The 20,013-nt window shown below is 36.8% G+C and overlaps 2 protein-coding genes across 2 annotated transcripts; both read left to right on the forward strand.

Moving 5' to 3' along the window:
- The first annotated feature begins 5,192 nt into the window (after positions 1 to 5,192).
- On the forward strand, positions 5,193 to 10,321 carry LOC146707725 (solute carrier family 22 member 7-like). The gene is made up of 10 exons (XM_085460876.1): positions 5,193 to 5,573; positions 5,820 to 5,923; positions 7,741 to 7,895; positions 8,048 to 8,216; positions 8,308 to 8,431; positions 8,551 to 8,660; positions 9,137 to 9,351; positions 9,534 to 9,642; positions 9,729 to 9,935; positions 10,149 to 10,321. Exons 1-10 carry the CDS (start codon positions 5,193 to 5,195, stop codon positions 10,177 to 10,179), a joined length of 1,605 nt encoding a protein of 534 aa, XP_085317002.1. The 3' UTR covers positions 10,180 to 10,321.
- Positions 10,322 to 13,783: 3,462 nt separating this feature from the next.
- On the forward strand, positions 13,784 to 19,498 carry LOC146707726 (solute carrier family 22 member 7-like). Its single transcript, XM_085460877.1, has 10 exons — positions 13,784 to 14,164; positions 14,256 to 14,359; positions 15,723 to 15,877; positions 16,056 to 16,224; positions 16,336 to 16,459; positions 16,551 to 16,660; positions 17,907 to 18,121; positions 18,659 to 18,767; positions 18,856 to 19,077; positions 19,173 to 19,498. The coding sequence occupies exons 1-10, from the start codon at positions 13,784 to 13,786 to the stop codon at positions 19,246 to 19,248; spliced, it is 1,665 nt and encodes a 554-aa protein (XP_085317003.1). The 3' UTR covers positions 19,249 to 19,498.
- The last annotated feature ends 515 nt before the right edge of the window (positions 19,499 to 20,013 follow it).

Here is a 20,013-nt window from a genome sequence, read left to right on the forward strand (position 1 = left end):
AGTAAGTGGAGTGTTCATCTAAAACAAACAAACAAACAAAAAACACCCAGGTTCATCTATAATAATCTCGTTACCATATATGTCACTATAAGGAACCCAACTTTCTCTTATACACAGGAAGAGTTTATATGAAAACCAAAGACATGTTTTGTTGAAGCCATATTTTCTAAAAAGCAACCAAACACATACACCTCCTAATAGGTCTTGGAAACACGCTCTTTCTATAGAGTACCACTTTGTTTATGTACATTTAAGTGGACTGGGAAAACCAGAGTTTTTGCCTCTATTAAAATATGGTGTTAGAGGAGATAAATGTCTTGCTTAGTACAAGAGAAGGTTCTCCCAGGAGGATAAGGTCAGTAAATCTTACATCAGTCAGTTAATATTACCATAATGACCCGAGGATGACACCAGAGAAAAAATTATATAGTCTCCAAAAAGAATGAACTCTTTCATCTTTTTTGGTTTTGTGGGTTCTTTGCTTGTTTGTTTTTCAAATACTACTCTACACTTTTGATTTTAAATAAATGTATATTTTGGTTTGATAGCAGCTGTGTAGAAATGATCAAGTCATAACTAAAAAAAACATCAGTATCAAAAGATATTAAATGTCCGACTCAAAGTCTTTTGGAGCTGGCTAAGAGGCCAGGTAAGTCTGATATGATAATGACAATGACATTAACCCGCAGCTGTGTTTGAATTGTGTTTGTATACAGTGTTTAAACTTTAGCTCATTTTTACAGTGATGTGACAAAGATCATATCTTTTGATTTTTCAGTTGATTAGCTTTGAATTGCTTTAGACATATTTTAGGTACACCCTCTGCTATAAAGACAATACAAGCTGAAAATTGATGATTCACTACTGTCATTAATTATTACTTTTTCTTGGGCATTTGTACGTGTTAGGGGGGACCTTTATCGTTTCTTCTGTTTACTATAACATTTTATTGCTTGTGGTTGCTAGTAAGTACAAATGGAAATTCTGGAGGAGGCCCCAAAACATGCTGGAAATTATGTTTCTCAAATGGCTTGGGAACACCTCTGTGACCGACTCGATGAGCTAAGGGAGGTGACTCTGGAGAAGGGAGGTCTGGGTATCTCTGTTTAAACAGCCGCCTCCATGACTCAGCAGAAAATGGACAGACAGATGGATGGACCTGCACCATCCATCCATCCACAATTGGTTCTATCAGAGTTTAGTTTAGTTCTCAGATACAGTACACATACACTAATCATTGCTTTAAACTTACTTAAACTTTAAACTTACTTACTTTGTAAGTTTAAAGCAATTATTTAAAAAACACAAAATTGGGTGCACAAGCTTGAATTTATTTTGTTTTTTCTCCAATTCATACAGGCTCAAATATAAACATATACTCATTTAAATCTGCTTTTAACCTTGACATGACCATGGCCTCCTAAATTCTCAGCAGTCATCAAGATTGATGACAACTTGTAGTTTCTCTTTGCCAGCATAAAAGCTGCAAGCAGGAATTCAGTGAAGGTCTAAGAAGGGATTTTAGCTACTTCAAACAGTTGTACATTAGTACCAATTATTCAGATGTGTCTACACTTTGCCAGCTTCTCTAAGAGGACCCTAACTGTCACCATCAGATGAGAGGGAATTGATTCGGATGTTCAGGAAAAACCTAGCAACAATCAAGACTCAAGTGTGCCATGAACTGGAAACTGCTGGAACACCAGTGTCACTGTTCACATGTTTTACATCGCCATGGACTGAGAGTGTGCCAACCAAGAAACACCTTCAATCTCAACTGAGATTTATTTTAGCAGACCAACCTGGATGAGCCAGAGGCCTTCTGGATAAAAGCTTTATGATCCAATGAGACAAAGATTGAGCTATTTGTTCGCACTGACAGGGGGAATAATTGGAGGAGTAAAGGTGAGGCTTTCAAACCTAAGAACACTGTACGAGCTTTCAGGCATGGTGGTGGTAGCATCAAGCTCTGGGACTGTTTTGCTGCCTGTGGTAATGGTGCATTGCATAAAGTGGATGAAACAATGAAGAATAAATACTTGCAATTTCTTCAACTTCACCTTAAATCAACTTACATGAAAACTGGAGCCTTGGAATGATAAAGCTATAACATTAGGGTCTGCAATGGCTTTCCCACTTTAAACTCCCTTTCTTGTCCATGATTGAAAGCTGGCTCTGCAAATACGACTGGTCAAATATCGAGCTAGAACAATTCAAAGAAATCATTAAAAGCCCCAAATTATTACAACATTCATGCTCATAATGAGTGGATGTAATCCTCTGACCACATATGCAGCTGTGGGATTACTAAAACTGAAAGACCTCTTGCACACTAGCCACGTTTTGTACAAACACTGTCGCATACCACCGGCTTATCTTCACCCTTGGTTCCACTCTACCACCAGCAAATCTGACTGTGCTGCAGCAGGGGTTTCTTTTTCCAAGTATGGCAGTAACCTCAGTCTGTTGACTTATTGCCATGGAAACAGAGAGTCAGCATCCTTGACAAAGGAGTGAACTCTTGTTCTGAAGGGCAACCCAAATGAGAACTGAGCTCTAGCGGATTAGATGTTTCCATGTTCTTACATAATTAGACAGTTTAAGCTCAACCATAAGAAACATGTGGACACATTTTCAGCAGTCTCTGCACACAAAGTTTTATTGCGCATTTCAGTGGCCTCATGGCAGAACAAACCCACAGAACCCACAAAAATCAAAATCAACGTGAAAATATATATTTATTAAGTCACATATGTATTTTAAACTCATGCCACTGAATTTAGGAAACCAGGTTTCTCGAGCAGTTTCTGGTGCAGAAAAGCACAGAAATTCAAGCAAAGGGTAAAACACTTCATGACATGATAATAAATTACACTTTTTGTATTGTTATCAATAGAGATGTTAATTAAAGTCAAAGCCAAAAATGAAATTAATGAAATCAAATCAGAAAGAGTTAAACATCTGTAAGAGACCCTAAAAGAAAATAATTTTCCAAACATCAGGTACTTACATTATACATCTTTGCACTTGATATCCAGCACAGGCATCTTCACATCCTGTCTGTTAAAAAAAAATGATCCTGAGTGTTATCCCACTAACTGCTCATATGTAGCCTTGGTCATTCATGTATGCAGCTGTATTTAAAGAGGGAGAAGAAGAGGTGTTCCTAACCCATCCCCATGTGCCACCTACACAGTTCAGTTGATGCAGGGGCAGTGAGGTGACATAATGAACATGTCAATTGAGAAGCTTCAAAATATTTTTAGATTCATTTGAAACAAGCTTTGAATTTAGTATCTGTGTTTGGTTTTGATTAATTATATAATTAAAATAATTCACCACTTGAAAGAAACTAACTGCAATAATAGTAACAGACTCTTATATTCAGATTCGAGCAGATATATACTACATAGTGTTTTAAAATACCTATACATTTATGGTGATTTGCTCATCATAATGTACCTTTAATTAGGGTTAATATAATAATAATCTGAGCAGAATGGTAAACCGGTTATGTAAGACTGCTGTTCTCTTTGAGGGGATGACCGTAAATGGAATTCAATCTAGTTTTGAAAGTGTGGTTTGCTGAAGTAAAGTAAAAAGGGATAACGCATCACTCGGTTAATCTTTAAGAAAACAGTGTTTATTATTAGAAGTAAAAAAACATATTAAGATCTTAAACTCTGTTGGAAAGCAAGTCAGGTATCACAGTATCTTTTTTGTGCTTATTTTTTGTTTATTTATACAGTCATGTGACAGTTTCTCCATTTATACTGTCAGGTGGGGAAAAAAGAGTTTTAACACAAAGCTATGCAGCCCTGTGAAGTTATCATGTTAAATGTTTTTGAAGGGTTGCCAGGAGAAAGCCTCTTCTTTCTAAAAAAAAATAATAATAATAATAATTAAAAAAATATGGGGCAGCAGGAAAAGGGGTTACCGACATTTTTATATGTAGTCCCCATTTTGGGAGGATCAAACAAATTGGACAAACTACTGTAATATAAATTACTTGGATACTGAAAATTCTTTACAGAATATAAAACTGTCAGTAATTTCTAAGCAGTTAATACAATAATTTTATTGAACCCTCTTTTAAAATCCACTTCGGTGGTATGTAGAGGAAAAAAAAATGTTTTCCTAGAAATGCGTCACACTCACTTATGGTTCATTTTTGTGCTACTCAGCATACTCTTTGTTTCTTGTCTCCATTAAAACACAAACACTGAAGTCTTATGTGTCACTTGGTGTCACGGTTAGCGCTGGCAGACCGTGGGGATGTGGGGAAAGGAGGACCTAAATGCTGGACTCCATGTGGTGAACAGTGCATTTATTTACAGTGCAGTAAATATTCACACAAACAATCCCCATGCGTTCCCCTGACTCCCATGCCTTGTCTTCCTTAAATAGCTCCCCCGACGAGCCTGATCAGCAGCAGGTGTGTGGCAATGGTCTTCAGCTGTTGTATTGAAAAATGTTGTAATTAGGTTGGTTCTGCTGTAAAGGGAGCTCGTGCTTTTGGCTGCCAAATTTTCAGAGATGTTTTTATTTGTTATGTTCTCATCCAAGTTTTTATTGTGCAGATTGTAGCAGATCGGTTTAATCTTCCTATAGTTGATCTCATTTTTGTGGCTGGTTTTATCTTGGTGCAGTTGCTACATGAAGAAATCCTGTGTGACTGTATATTTCTTTGGGCTGTGTACATAATATGGTGCTAAAATATTAAGTTGCCTGTGGGTGTGATGTGTTTGTTATAAAATTTAAGCCCTGCCAGAGCTGATATCTTAGAACTTACTACCATTGTAAAATAAAACATTACAAAACCATCTGATTCCTTTGCATATTGCACTGCAGCTGCATTGTGGGATAAGAGTGCTTTCTTGAGAACTGAGATCAATTTTAGATCACATTCTTGCTTTCTCTACTGTGAGTGCTAATTTTCAATTATAAATCCTGACTATTATAGCATTTGAATAAACATATCAGCCTTACAACTGATCAAAGCAAAGCCAGTGTTTGACTGAGTAACTGTATCGTACTGGGTACAGTTAAGTTACATTATTAATACATGTTTTTGGTATTCATTTTAATTATTAACATTGTGCTGGTGAATGTGTCTTTTATAGTGAGTGATACTCTACTTCACTTGACTTTTAGAGCATTTGTCCTCCCGGAGATACAGGAAGCACAGCAAAATGAAATTTGACAGCATTCTTGCAGAAATTAATGGATTTGGAAAATTCCAAATTGCTCTAGTCTTGATTCAGATCCTGTCTCGAATTACTTTGCCATGTCACTTTCTGCTGAATAATTTCATGGCAGCTGTTCCTTCGCATCACTGCAACATCGATGCTTTGGATACTGGAGCTGTCTTTGGAAATTTAACTTTAGATCAGAAATTAGCCGTTGGTATTCCAGCAGAGCGGGATGGGACTCCAAGCTCCTGTCAGATGTTTTCAGAGCCCCAATATGAATATCTGTTAGGTTCAAACAGCAGCAAAGGCTCATTTACTGTTCAGTGTCAAAATGGATGGGTATATGACAAAAGCACTTTCAAGTCTACTTTGGCAACAGAGGTAAGTGAGAATTAGTTATGTTGAACAGAGACATTTTACACAGTCATTTGGATTTTTTTTTTTAAAGAACAAATTTTCTTTTGCTAACATTAAGGATATAATTTTCTATCCATTTTATTATCTACAGAAAATAATCCAACTAGCTAAATGTAATTTCCCCAGGCATCATTCATTTAATTATTGTTTATTTTCCAGAAGACGCAACTGTAAAATCACATATTGTAATATTTTAACGATTATTTGCAGTGGGATCTCGTGTGCAGCAGAAAAGGTATGAACAAGGCAACTGCAACCATTTTCTTTATTGGTGTTATGGTTGGAGCCCCAGTTTTTGGGTTTCTCAGTGACAGGTAAGGGTTAAATGGTCAAAAATACTAGTTCTTCTCATATACACGCTACATTGTGAAATATTTTAAATCATTTTTTGCGATAATTTTGATGATTAAGGCACCGTAGAGGTGTAAAACCGTAAAGGGACCTCTGGCTAATACATCCGGTTCCGTGTCGGGCTCGTAGCCGAAAACTAGCTTTACTTCGTTGTCTGGGTCAACTTTGCTAGCAGAGACAGAGAGAGGCGTTGAAAGGCTCCAGCGGAACTTGTTGTTTCAGAGGAAAACACGAACACGGTGTACAGTCGTCTTAATAGCGTACTTACAACTGGGCTCGTCAGGCACTCTTCTTGGCTGCAGGGGTTATTATTAACAAATTTCCCACGTGTGGGACTAATAAAGGTCATCTTATCTTATCTTATTATATTTACATGCTTCCATCTCCCGTTTCTGCTCGATGACAACTCGTACTTTTCCACTCTCCTTTTTCTCCTTCCCTTGCTCACAGACACATAACGGGTACGGCAGTCCATTCTCCCTGCAGCACGGACTAGCTGCCCAGGAGGCTACATTCTTTAGGGCAATGCCTGTAAGACTCTGCCTATTGCCTTCATATTAAATCATTTTAAAAAATATTTCTTCACGTCATTATGAGATGTGAGATTGAGACACAGGCATTTGAGCCTCTTAATGCGTGTTTTGTTTGGGTTTACACCGGCGTGGAATTACCAAAAATAGAGAGAGCATAGCCTAACATATGAAACAGGAAAGTACCACCGTGTAATCCCTTTATTTCAACAAAGTAACTGTATTCTGAATACCATCTTTTTAAACGGTAACTGTAACGGAATACAGTTACTCGTATTTTGTATTTTAAATATGTAACTGCGGTAAATGTATTCCGTTACTCCCCAACACTGCAGACCTGTTTTATATACGCGCCGGATAGTTTTCTATATGGGATCACTGAAAAAAGTGCAGCCTTACCTAATATCAATCCTGTTACTCATTTTATATTAAGATTTAAAAATCTAGTTGGCATTGCTATGACGAATAACCTTCAGTAAAAGCAATAAATCACACAGCAATAGTACATTAGTGTAGTTGTAAAAAGCATGATAATATATTAAGTAATCCAAAGTATTCAGAATACATTACTCTCATTGAATAACGTAACGGAATACCTTACAAAATACATTTTGGGGCATGTATTCTGTAATCTGTAGTGGAATACATTTTTAAAGTAACCTTCCCAACACTGATAATATCACACATAACAAAAAAAATAAAGAAAAGAGGAAGACTTGAAATATTTCACATCGCCTGTAATGGATATAGAACATGGTTGATTTAATTCAAAAATTTTACTGCTTTAAATGAAATTATATTCCATAATATTCCAGTTTTTTTAATGTACTAGTATATTCGACAAAATGACCAGAAATGTATTATTTTATTTTTATTTTCCAGGTCTGACTTGTTTCAATCTCTACCAGTACCATTACCAATGCCAACTTGGATACAGACATATATGTATATAACTGAAAAAAAAAATAACAATAAGATCAATAAGAGAGATGTTGAAGTGTTGCAAAATTAAACCGTCTTGCGAATTATAAATATATTAGTGCTGTCAGCGTTAACGGCGCCGTGCTGCCCCACGCACGGGGCGATCCGTGCTAACTCGCTAAAGGAGATTTGCTGCGTTAATGCGGTTATGGCGCTAACATCATTTTAACGAGATTAACACTGACAGCACTAAAATATATACATGTGAGAGGTTTACCCCACAGCTGTGAGCACAGTCATTACTTCATGCTTTTTCTGTCCATGACCAGGTTTGGGCGACGTCCTCTTCTGCTCGTGTCTTATCTGGCATCCTTGATATTTGCAGTGCTGAGTGCATTCTCCACCTCGTATGTAATGTTTGTCATCTTGAGATTTTTTACGGGCATGTCACTCGCAGGAATAAGCATCATGGCCATTGTTTTGAGTAAGCAGGATATTGTTAAAGCTGTGCTAACCTATGACTGAGACATTATAGCCTGGTTCATGTTTACAGGCATATTCTGTTTCTCTTTCAAGAATTTGCACAATTTGTTTTATAAATTTTTTTTTTATATACTTGTGCTAATGTTTCTGCAGATGTTGAATGGTTTAGCATTGAACACAGGACTTTTTCTGGTGTGATCATAAGCCTGGATTGGACAATTGGGAACTGGATCCTGGTTGGCACTGCATATTTTGTAAACGAGTGGAGGAAGCTGATTCTAGCAGTTACCTCCCCCCTGATTCTGTCTATCATTGCTTGGAGGTATTTAAGTTTTATTTGCCGACTTTGCAAAGTATCCTTAATCTCATTGGATTTTGATCAGATGCTAAACTCACCATGTTTGTTGATTTAGGTGGCTTCCAGAGTCTGCTAGGTGGCTTGTAGCCAAAGGAAAGACAGATGCTGCTCATCATTACATAATGAAATGTGCCAAGATGAACAACAGATCCAAGTGCATGGCCACCATCACACCAGCGGTACATCTCAAAATGTTTTTGGGGTTTTTTTTATTAGCCGACAGTCTTACTGTAAAATAAGACAAAAAGGGGGCTTTGTAAATGAACATTCACATTATGTTTCCCTGACTTTCTCACAGACATTACTGGAATGTGCAGAAACTGAACATGGCGCTAAGAAGTACACTTTTGTAGATCTTTTCAGAACCCCAAATATTAGAAAACTTGCTATATACTCAGGAATGCTATGGTAAGTTTCGGTATAATGGTTTGGAGTTAGGAGATAGTTCAGCTTTTTGGGAAAAGGCAAATTGATTTCTTCCAGATATTCATCATATGTGTGCATTTTCTACCAAACGCACTTTAAAAAGAGTTAACTGACTTTTCTCTGTGTGTGTGTTTGTGTGTGTATTTTTGCTATCTTAAGTGACAGTTATGGGTGGATTATTAAATAGACAAATGGGGCAAATTGTACTTGGGACAAAGATGTTAAAGCCTTTGAGCTATCTTACGGAAATAAAGCAATTGTTATTTTTATAGCTATCATTTTTGACACTGGGAAATTTACACAGCTTTTGATTTTGTTCTAGCATACAGTGTAAAAAATATTTTAAAAAAATATTTAAATGAGAGTTGCAATCATGTTTGGGGTTTCTTTGAGGAAATTTGTATTTACCCCTTTATTTATCAGCCTAAGTTTAAGTGTTTCTTCTCCCTCTTTTCTAGGTTTGGCGTTGCATTTACATACTATGGAATAACTCTGAATATCACAGGATTTGGACTGAACCCATACCTAACACAGTTCATATTTGCATCCATTGAAATGCCCATGAAGATTGGCGTCTATTACTTCCTGGAGAAAGTTGGGAGAAAGCATGGCCAGATGGGTTCCATGCTATTAACTGGTCTCTGTCTCTTCATCAACATCTTTGTTCCAAAAGGTCATTTCTCTTTCATTTCTCGTACATTTAGCGGTTTATTTCTGCCACCGAGAGTTGATATGAATGTATGCGTTCATTTCCGGTGGTAAGCAGGATCAATCTTTAGAAATTAAAAGATAGAGCATTGGTCTTGGGTGGATGTGTTCTCTCACCTGAAAATTTCTCTCTCCTGTTCTCCTTAGATAAATGGACTGTTCGTACTGTTGTGGCAGTTCTTGGAAAATCTATGTCAGAGGCCTCGTTCACTATCATGTATCTTTACACAACTGAGCTTTACCCTACGGTCGTACGGTTAGTCCACAAAAAACGTTCTTCTGCCTTGCTTTGATTATTCATATGAAAGGTTTATATTAACCTCAGTGGTTTGATCTTTTTAGACAAAATGGCTTAGGCTACACCTCATTTCTTGCACGACTTGGCGTGTCCATTTCTCCACTCATTGTACTATTGGAAGATCTGTGGCATCTCCTCCCTGCAGCCACTTACTGTGCAGTGGCAGTTGGAACTGGTTTAGTTGCTTCACTTCTGCCCGAAACATTAAACACCCGACTGCCAGAGTTCATCGAAGATATTGAGAAACCAAGGTAAAGAGAAGAGAGTGTTAAAGCATCACAGCATGCAATTCAGTATCCAAACTAAAGCTAAAAGATTAACCATTCACAGAAACTCCCCACGAAACAATAATCCAGTAAACTGCAGTTTACTGTTTATCAAAGTCCAAAATACACATTACATTCTATGTCCTGATGTCTGCATGTAAGGTCAAATGACTAACTGAAGTCTTATTTATATTGCAGGAGACAGTCACCAAGGAAGGAGATTCAATAAGAAAAACACAGTCATCAATAATAAGACTTATAATGATTGGATCTTAACTGATTTTTAAATAGTAAAGTTACCATGTTACAACTTCAAAGATCATCATTGTTGAAATGCTCAACAAGTGTCAATAAACGTAATGTTAACACCACTATTATTCACTTGTCATTCACTAGTCTTGTCATGTTTCACTGTATACAACACATTTCATTAGCAAATGAAAAGATAGGCTGGTATTGATAGTGAATCGATGGTGATGCTTACTTTACTTTATTGAGTTTATTTACTTCCATGCTTTATTGACTTCCACTTTCCATGCATGCTTTTTTTTTAAAATTAGGAAATTTCCATCCTACCATCCTCAGTATAAAGTAAATGTTTGGCCTGTTAGGTGCACACAAGTTATTGTTTTCCACCACCTTCAAATCTACTCTGGCTACAGAGGTGAGATTCAATATTTCCATTTAAAAAGCAGGAAATGAATACCAGTCCTAAATCAGCTAAAGTTCTTCTTTCGGCCATCCTCCCTTCATAGTGGGATCTGGTTTGTGATAAGACAAAAACTAACAGAAAAACACAGCTACCATTGTCTTCATTGGGGTCATGGTTGGAGCAGCAGTTTTTGACCATCTTACTGACAAAATAGGTTGAAGATGGACTCGAGGCAGGTTGTTCCTGGTGACTGGGATGTTCATGTTCTGCAGCATGTTTATCCATCTAGTTATATGATCCTTTCAAGCACCTTTGATGAAATTAAGAACTATTATTTTTAGTTTTCTATTATTATTATTATTATTATTATTATTGTTGTTGTTGTTGTTGTTGTTGTTATTATTATTATTATTATTATATTTTTGTTTTGTTTTTGCTTCTGTTTAGCTTTACTGGTTGTCTAAATATATTCTAATATTAGGCCATTTTTCAGGTCATGTGTGTTTTGGAAGTCGTGCAGCTATCGCAATATCCAGCTCAATACACAAACAGTATATAAGTTGATGTGAACAAACTAACAAAGAATAGAGATAAAATTATGTGTTAGTACACAGCATCATTTCATAGTAATTTTAATTCATGTCTAGTCTAGTTTCGTTTATTATATCAGTGCTATTACATCATTTTTTCACACTTTTTAGATACATGCAATAACCTTGTAAAAATGGCATACATTTCCATTGTTTATTTCTAAAAAGAATGAAGCACATTTCAAAGCAGCCTTAACTCTGTTCTACTTGTATGCTATATGTTACACCAGACTTGTTAGAATTATAGTTTCTACGTAATACAGCTTTTTGTCAGGTCATTCACATAACTGAAGAAGACTCTCCAGGTGGGTAAAGTCTGTACATAAGCATATTAGGTCATGATAGGTGCACTGCTACAAATGCCTACATGCCTGAGAATGATCTGTATGTCACAAGTAATTTGCATTATCACAAACTATTCATTGTCAGTTGGCCTTAGATTGTAACCAGTCATTCTCATTATAATTAATAACATGACTTCATGTCTGTATATGTGTGCAAGTGTCATTTGGGCAACTTTCACTGATTGAGTTGCTGAATAATTTATCAGTCTAGAAGAAAGAGGCCTACAAGCAGCTGGAAACAAACAAAATGTCAGCTCTGTATCAAGTTTTGTCAAAAGTGTATATGTAATTTTAGACCTTCTGTTCTGTGAGTTTGTTGAGAAGGGTTAGGGAATGTATGTATTCAGCCAATTACAGTAAAACCCAAAGCTATATACAAGCCCTGGTATCTGTCAATTTGTAAAAATATGAGCTAATTAAAAAAAAAAAAAAAAAAAAAAAATACAAGGCATTAAATAATACAGATTTGAGGGTTTTTTTAAAATGAAAATTCTAGTTTGGCTTTATATCATTTAGGAAAAATATGATTTGTGGATATAAAATTATATAGTAGGTAATAGTTGGTAATTAAACTGTCTCAATAAATGACTGAAACATTAATGAGCTTTTGTTTCATATATCTCTGTTCACATTAAATTAAGAGGTCTCTTAGGCATCTTCTCTTGTAATATTTTTCAATAATCTTCAGGAATAGTTCTCCAGGCTTCTTGAAGGACATTTCAAGGCTTTTCCTTGGATGTTGGCTTCATTTATTTTATTTATTTATTTATTAGAAAGAGGGGCAATACATATTAATGAACATTTTAACAAATGTAAATATGCCAGATTATAGCCTTGGGCTAATTTCCATCTGCAGACCCTCTGGTCTGCAGACCCATTTTGTTTCATTCTCTGTTAATTCAGTTCAATATAGATTTATTTATATCACGCCAAATCACAACAACAGTTGCCTCAAGGCACCTTATACTGTAAAGTAAAGACCCTACAATAATACAAAGAAAAGAGAGAAAAACCCCAATAATCATATGACCCCCTGTTGATGAGCAAGCGATTTGGTAACAGTAGGAAGGAAAAACTCTTGAGTCAATTAAGACAGGAAATAAGGCATGCTGTGGGAGGAAGGCAGAGATTAATAATAATTCATGATTAAATGCAGAGTGGCATATAACACAGTAAAAAAGGTGAGTGAAGAAGAAACACTTCATCATGGGAATCTCCCAGCAGCCTAGACCTATTCTACCGAAACTAAGGGAGGATCCAGGGTCATCTGATCCAGCCCCGACTAAATGTTTTAGCAAAAAGGAAAGTTTTAAGCCTAATTTTAAAAGTGGAGATAGTGTCTGTCTCCCGAATCCAAACTGGAAGCTGGTTCCATAGAAGAGGGGCCTGAAAACTGAAGGCTCTGCCTCCCACTCTACTTTTAAATACTGTAGGAACCACAAGTAAGCCTGCAGTCTAATGGGGTGAAACAGTACCATAAGGTCATTAAGATGTGATGGGGCAAGATTCTTCAAGACCTTGTATGTGAGGAGGAGGATTTTAAATTCAATTCTGGATTTAACAGGGAGCCAATGATTCAATATCAATATAGCAAAAATATGCTTTCTCTTTCTAGCCCCTGTCAGTACTCTTCCTTCAGTTTGGATCAACTGAAGTGTTTATCAGGACATCCTGATAATAACAAATTACAGTAGTCCCGTCTAGAAGTAACAAATGTATGAACTAGTTTTTCAGGGTCACTCTGAGACAGCATGTTTCTAATTTTAGAGCTATTGTGCAAAGAATGTGCTCCACATCATTTTTTCTCCTTGACCCAAACAAATTCACTTCTTAACTTTAAATTCTGGTTAAAAAATAGAAATGTTCTTAAAAGCTAGATCAACAGACATAAAGATGTTACAGGTATTGACAAAAAGGGAAAAAAAGAATGACTTTTTCCCCACTGGAAATTTCTTGTATTAAACTCAGCCAATACACATTTGTTTAAACTTTGGACCTTGGTACTTTATCACTAAAGTTACAGCTTTCTTGGAAAATTATTTATTTACTTCTACGGTTCACTGAGTTCAGTTTATTTTGTTCATACTGCCTAACAACAAATTAACACATTGAACATCAGCTGACCGTTAACCAAGAACGCTTAATGGAATAAAAGCGGCTTGTGGCTCACTATGAAAATCTATTTTGTGCTCCTGAAGGTATTTGCTTCAGGTTATTCTCTAGTTTGTGTCTCTTTTGTTTTCCAAGATGAGGTTTGACAATGTGCTGGCAGAGATCAATGGCTTTGGAAGATTCCAACTAAGAACATTCCTCTTGTTAATAATTCCACGGCTGACTTTACCATTTAACTTCCTGCTGAATAATTTTATTACATTTATTCCCTCTCACCACTGTGATATCAGGTCTCAGAATAATGGAGGTGTTTTCAGGAATTTATCTTTGGAAGAGAGGCTCAATGTTAATATCCCTTTTGAGCAGGATGGGAGTTTGAGCTCCTGTCAGATGTTTGCAGAGCCTCAGTACCAACTGCTGTCAAACTCTTCCAACTTAACCTACATACCCACAATGCCATGCCAGAATGGTTGGATATATGACACCACCATCTTCAGATCTACTCTGGCTACAGAGGTGAGGATCAATATTTCCATTTAACAAGCAGGAAATTAATACCAGTTGTGAATTAGCCTATGTTTTCCTTTTGTCTCTGTTCCCTTTATAGTGGGATCTGGTTTGTGACAAGAAAAAAATGAACAGAGCCACGGCCACCATATTCTTTGTGGGGGTCATGTTAGGATCAGGAATATTTGGCTTCCTTAGTGACAGGTGAGTCCATGTCATCACCTTTAAAATCGAGCACAAACACACTGAATAATAAAATCAACTATGCTTAACATTTTTTTGTACAACTATGGTGACAAGTCTGTATTGATCTGGGTGTGCATTGCCAAATATTATGATGAGCCCTAGATAGCAAAGAACAAAATTGTATTGCCAAAAGTAATCATTCACAGGTACTTTGCAAGTAGGGTGGAGTAAGCCCCTCTATTAGGTGAGTTTGGATGCTTCCATAGAGGCCTCAAAGACAGAACAGTGGAGAACATCACTAAGGTCCTTTATCTAGAGTACTGTTTATATTTAAAACAACCTTTTTTGAAATACTTCAGGTCAGAGGGATTTCACTTTTTTCTTTATAAGAAATATTTCAATTATGTAAAAGTACACTATACTGACAAGGCATTAAGCCCACCCAAACATTACCCATACAGGAACTGCCCAAAAGGCAAAGCCGTAAAGTTCCAGCTCCAGGTTGATGCTGGAGAAAGTTTGGATCTCTGCAGTTCTTCTATCAATAGTGTCCCTTTTTTTCATGTGCTATGGCCCTCAGCACTTGGTGCTCTGGAACCTTGTGTGGTGTGTGGTCACTTCACGGCTGACTTGTTGCAACAGTGGCATCCCATTACATCACACTCAAAATCAAAGAGGTCTTCTGAATGCCCCCTTCATTCACAAATGTTTGAAAAGGCAGACCGCATGGCTAGGTCTGCCTTTTTTTAACATCTGTGACAATGGGACCAGAATTATTTTAACGTTTTTTTATTTTCTCATTAATTTTTATTTTATTTCATTTTGACATTTAGTTTTTAATTCAATGTATTTTCAGTTAGTTTCTACAGAGGATTTTTTTTTGTTTCAGTTTAGTTTGTCTTGTTGGAAAATGTTTAGTTTTAGTCTTTTTAATTATTACTACATGGTTGGTATAAGCCAAAGGCAAGATTTAGGATAGCCATTGCAGGTAGTACAATTAAAATTACACAATTTTTTGAAAGCAGTTGACTCACAGTCTTGTAGACATCCAGAGTCTTAATAAAAAATGTCCATCAATACCTCATTGGTATGTAATAAAGGTTTTGCCAAATTAAGAAATACTGAAACAAATATTATTTCCTTACTTCCCTCCTTTATTTTATTTTAGTTATTTTTCCAAGTGCAAAGGATTTTTTTTTTTGTTTTTCCATTTTTTTTCAAAAGTCTAACATTTATTTTGATTTTAGTGAGCTAAAAAAAACATTCAACTTCAAAAATTAGGAGAAAATAAATTGTTCTTAACAGTTGTAATCTAGGCTTTTTTTCATTTAAGTGTTCCGTAGATTATTTGACTGTAATTTTTTAAAAATTTGTTTTACAGGTTTGGCCGGAAAAAAACACTTCTGTTGTCTTACATGGCAAGTTTCATTTTTGGGATTGCGACCGCTTTGTCCTATAATTTCCTAATGTTTGCCACAATGAGATTTTGTACTGGACTCGGACTCTCTGGAATTAGTATAAGCTCCTTCGTCCTCTGTGAGTTGCCTGTCATTCACATCGAACAAAAAATAAATGAAACATCACACTGACACAATTAAATTTTTTTGAGATGATGCCCATACAGGTGTGGTTTGCTCAAAATCCTTATTTTTATCAGTAACCTCAATCAGTGTCATTATTAATAAAAAAAAATACATAAAATTCCTCCACATAGGTCTTGAATGGGTGGAAATCAGGCATCGGACTACAGTGGCTGTTTTAATGAGCTTGGACTGGAGTGTTGGTTGTGTTATTCTACCTGGAGTGGCCTATTTGATCAATGATTGGAGATTCCTGACTGCTGCTGTAATCTCCCCACTGTTTCCAGCTATGCTCTGTTGGTGGTAAAGACAAATTAATATCATTATTCAGTTTTCATGCAGGGAAAACTAGTTCCTGTCTTTCTAAAAGTATTTAAAAGACCTTCTAAACCTTCTCATTGCTCTTTCTCATAGGTGGCTCCCTGAGTCTGCCAGGTGGCTGATGAGTAATGGAAAAACGGATGACGCTCATTTTTACCTGAGTAGATGTGCAACAGTTAACGGCAGAGAGGATGTCATGGCTGACTTAAAACCTGAGGTACAACATTTTCATTATCAGCTAACTTCAAGACAGAACTGTACACTTCACAGCTCCTTTCTCTGAATAAAGTTTCCTTTTTACTCTACAGGTTCTGTCTACAGTAATACTTGTAGAAGATGAAAACAGAAAGTATTCCTATTTGGACCTCGTGAAGACACCCAAAATGAGAAGGCGCGCTCTACTTAGTGGCATTGTGTGGTATTTATCTTGAACATTTAAAACATTATACATAAGTATATAAACTATTTGCTCATTAGTACATATTTAATGGTTAAAACTGTGGACAAAGGTGTCCATGTCCGTGATTGGGAGGTTCATTGAATAATTATTAATAACCGAGAAATGCATATTTGATCTTCAACCTTAGAAGATCCACCTTTAAAATTTGGAGACAGCTGTCTATATCCATGATAGGGATGCACCAGTATGTTTATTCAGTCCAAAAATTAAAACAATGCCCAGTTAGGGCCTTGCATTGTTAAGGCCCACTTGCCCACGATGTGGGCGATCGTGGCTCAAGAGTTGGGCATTCGTCTTGTAATCGGAAGGTTGCCGGTTCGAGCCCCCGGCTCCGACAGTCTCGGTCGCTGTGTCCTTGGGCAAGCCACTTCACCCGTTGCCTTCTGGTGGTGGTCAGCGGGCCCGGTGGCGCCAGTGTCCGGCAGCCTCGTCTCTGTCAGTGCGCCCCAGGGTGGCTGTGGCTACACTGTAGCTTGCCATCACCAGTGTGTGAATGTGTGTGTGAATGGGTGGATGACCGTGTATAGTGTAAAGCGCTATACAAATATTTACCAGTGTCTCTTAGCTACAACCAGTAAACTTGGCTGAAATGGTGGCATTATCCCCCAGGTTAAAACCACTGGCCGTTATGATGGCAAAAACGGAACTGTAGAAAGCCAGATGTTGATGTTGTTTTCTTCTTCTCTGAGGTGCATTTAGAAAAAGTAAAAAATATCACCACCATAATTTTGTATTAAGGAAATTTACAGCTACATTGAGAACATATATTCCAAAGACAACACTACATCTAAATTATTTCTGGAGTCTTCGTTTTTGAGCAATTCAGCTCTTGAAGTTATTAAACCTCAGCCTAGTTGGTTAGCTCAGTGGCAGAAGCACTGTGCCCCCACCCCTCCTTACCTACTCCACCTTTTGCTGGAAAGTCTAACAAGGACATCCAGGCAACCTTCAAAAGGTCAACAGCAAAATTGCGTCGAAAACATTGGCCCAAATCTCATGTCTAAACAAATTTTTAACTAGACTAGACTAGATTAAACTGCCAAGAACAGGTTATTCAACATCATGTTTGCTGAACTCTAACACTGTTTCGATAACAATGGTTTTACTATTATCCATGTCAGATACCAGGTAGCTAATGAGAAACTACTGTTCTTTGGGGCAACTGTTTAACTTTAAAATGACAAAAGTCTGGTCTTGCTCGCAGGTTTGGAGTGGCCTTCGCTTATTACGGGATCAGCTTGAATATCAGCGGATTTGGTGTGAACATTTATCTCACACAGTTCATCTATGGTGTCATAGAGATTCCAGCCAAAGGATTCGTCTTTTTCACCGTAGACAAAATAGGTCGAAGGTGGAATCAAGCTGGGATGCTCATTTTGACTGGGCTGCTTATATTCAGCAGTGTGTTTATCCATGCAGGTATATGATCCATTCAAATGTGTAGATGTATTCATTTTAGTTTATTAGCTTACTTTCTAGTATTATATTATTTGTCACATGCACCAAGCCATGATTCTTTGACCAGACTGACAAAGACTACACATAATTCACTCTTGTTCTGGAGTAGTTTTGCATGATTCAAGCTGCTAGTTCATAAAAATTCATTGTTCTAGTCTTGGCGCAGCCCAGTTCATCCAGTGTCTGAAGTAAACCATGTTAGCTCCTCTTCAATGTAGTTCTTCCCGTGAAACGGTTTTCTTTAAACAGTAGATTGTTGAATTAGTAATTACCCCCATATCTGACATAATAAATTAGAAACAAAACATCTAAGATGTTCAGTGTTTAGTCTGAAGGTTGAACTTTTAGCTCATTATAATTAGTTGAATATGGGATGACCCCATTATCTGTATGAGCTAAATTAAATGTCCTTATGCGTTTGTAGTATTTAATCTTCTAATAAATTCAGTGAAAAGTCTTAACTAGAACACAAGGTGAATTATAGTGTTTTCTTTTCAGATAGGGGGGATCTTCGGACAGCTGTGGGAGCTTTGGGCAAGATGTTTTCAGAGGGCTCTTTTACAATCGTTTTTCTGTACACAACGGAGCTTTATCCCACAGTAATGAGGTCAGTAAAATGCACATTGTCTTTTATTTTGCTGCCTGATAATCAGAGCACAACATTTGTTTTATTTTTTCTTCTTTTTGTAATTCAGGCAAAATGGATTGGGATACTGTTCCTTTATGGCCCGTGTAGGTGTGGCTGTATCCCCCTTGATCATGCTCCTTGAAGACGTGTGGGTGAATCTGCCAAGTTTTGTTTTTTCCCTGGTGGCTTTAGGCTCCGGACTGTCAGCTTCTTTGCTCCCTGAGACGTACAATGTGCGTTTGCCGGAGACTATTGAGGACGTGGAACAGACAACGTACTGCGCTTTAATGTAGAAAAATCATCCAAACATGAGACATTATAAACATTGTAAAATGTATATAAAATGATGTACATTTTAAAATGAAAATGTCTTTTGTATTTCAGAAGACGATCAGTCTCCGCCTCTGATGAGAAATCTCCTGCCTGTGCGTTTTTGTCAGTGCAATCAAAATCCCCATAGGACTACACTAAATCACCACAGCAACTTGATGGGAGCAAACAGTTTAAACATATGTAAAACAGTGTCTTTTACACATGTTCAATCCATGTTGAATATGAAGTCATTTTACCTCCTCGTGGGGGAAATATCCAAATTTAGCTGTAGTAGAATTCTTATTTGTTGTTGCAGAGGGTACAAATGCAGTGCCTTTCACATGTGTGATCTAAGTACATACCGCTGTGTAGCTATAAATTTATAAAAAACACAAATACCTCAGTCCTTTCATTAGATTGAGTATGTTAGGAAACTTGAGCTAATGAAGAAGCACGGTTTGTTAGATTCAGTTATATATTTTTTGCTCTAAATCTGATTGTCTTGTGAGTCATACGTCTGTGTTCTTTAGTAAAAATAAATCTAAATAAATCTTGAAACCCAATTTCAAATACTGTATGACATATTTGTGTTTGAGGTGTTGATTTTATGCTCGATAAATGAGGAGATCCACAGTTATTATAAATTAAATTCTATAAGTGCAAGAGCGAGTGTGGTAACTTGCTGTAAACAGAGACAAACTGATACAGGGAGTGCAGAATTATTAGGCAAGTTGTATTTTTGAGGAATAATTTTATTATTGAACAACAACCATGTTCTCAATGAACCCAAAAAACTCATTAATATCAAAGCTGAATGTTTTTGGAAGTAGTTTTTAGTTTGTTTTTAGTTTTAGCTATTTTAGGGGGATATCTGTGTGTGCAGGTGACTATTACTGTGCATAATTATTAGGCA

The sequence above is a fragment of the Copadichromis virginalis genome, linkage group LG6 (genome assembly GCF_057382275.1).
Source record: "Copadichromis virginalis isolate Kocher_CV1m ecotype Utaka linkage group LG6, C_Virginalis_male_GT1.1, whole genome shotgun sequence".
Lineage (NCBI taxonomy): Eukaryota > Metazoa > Chordata > Actinopteri > Cichliformes > Cichlidae > Copadichromis > Copadichromis virginalis.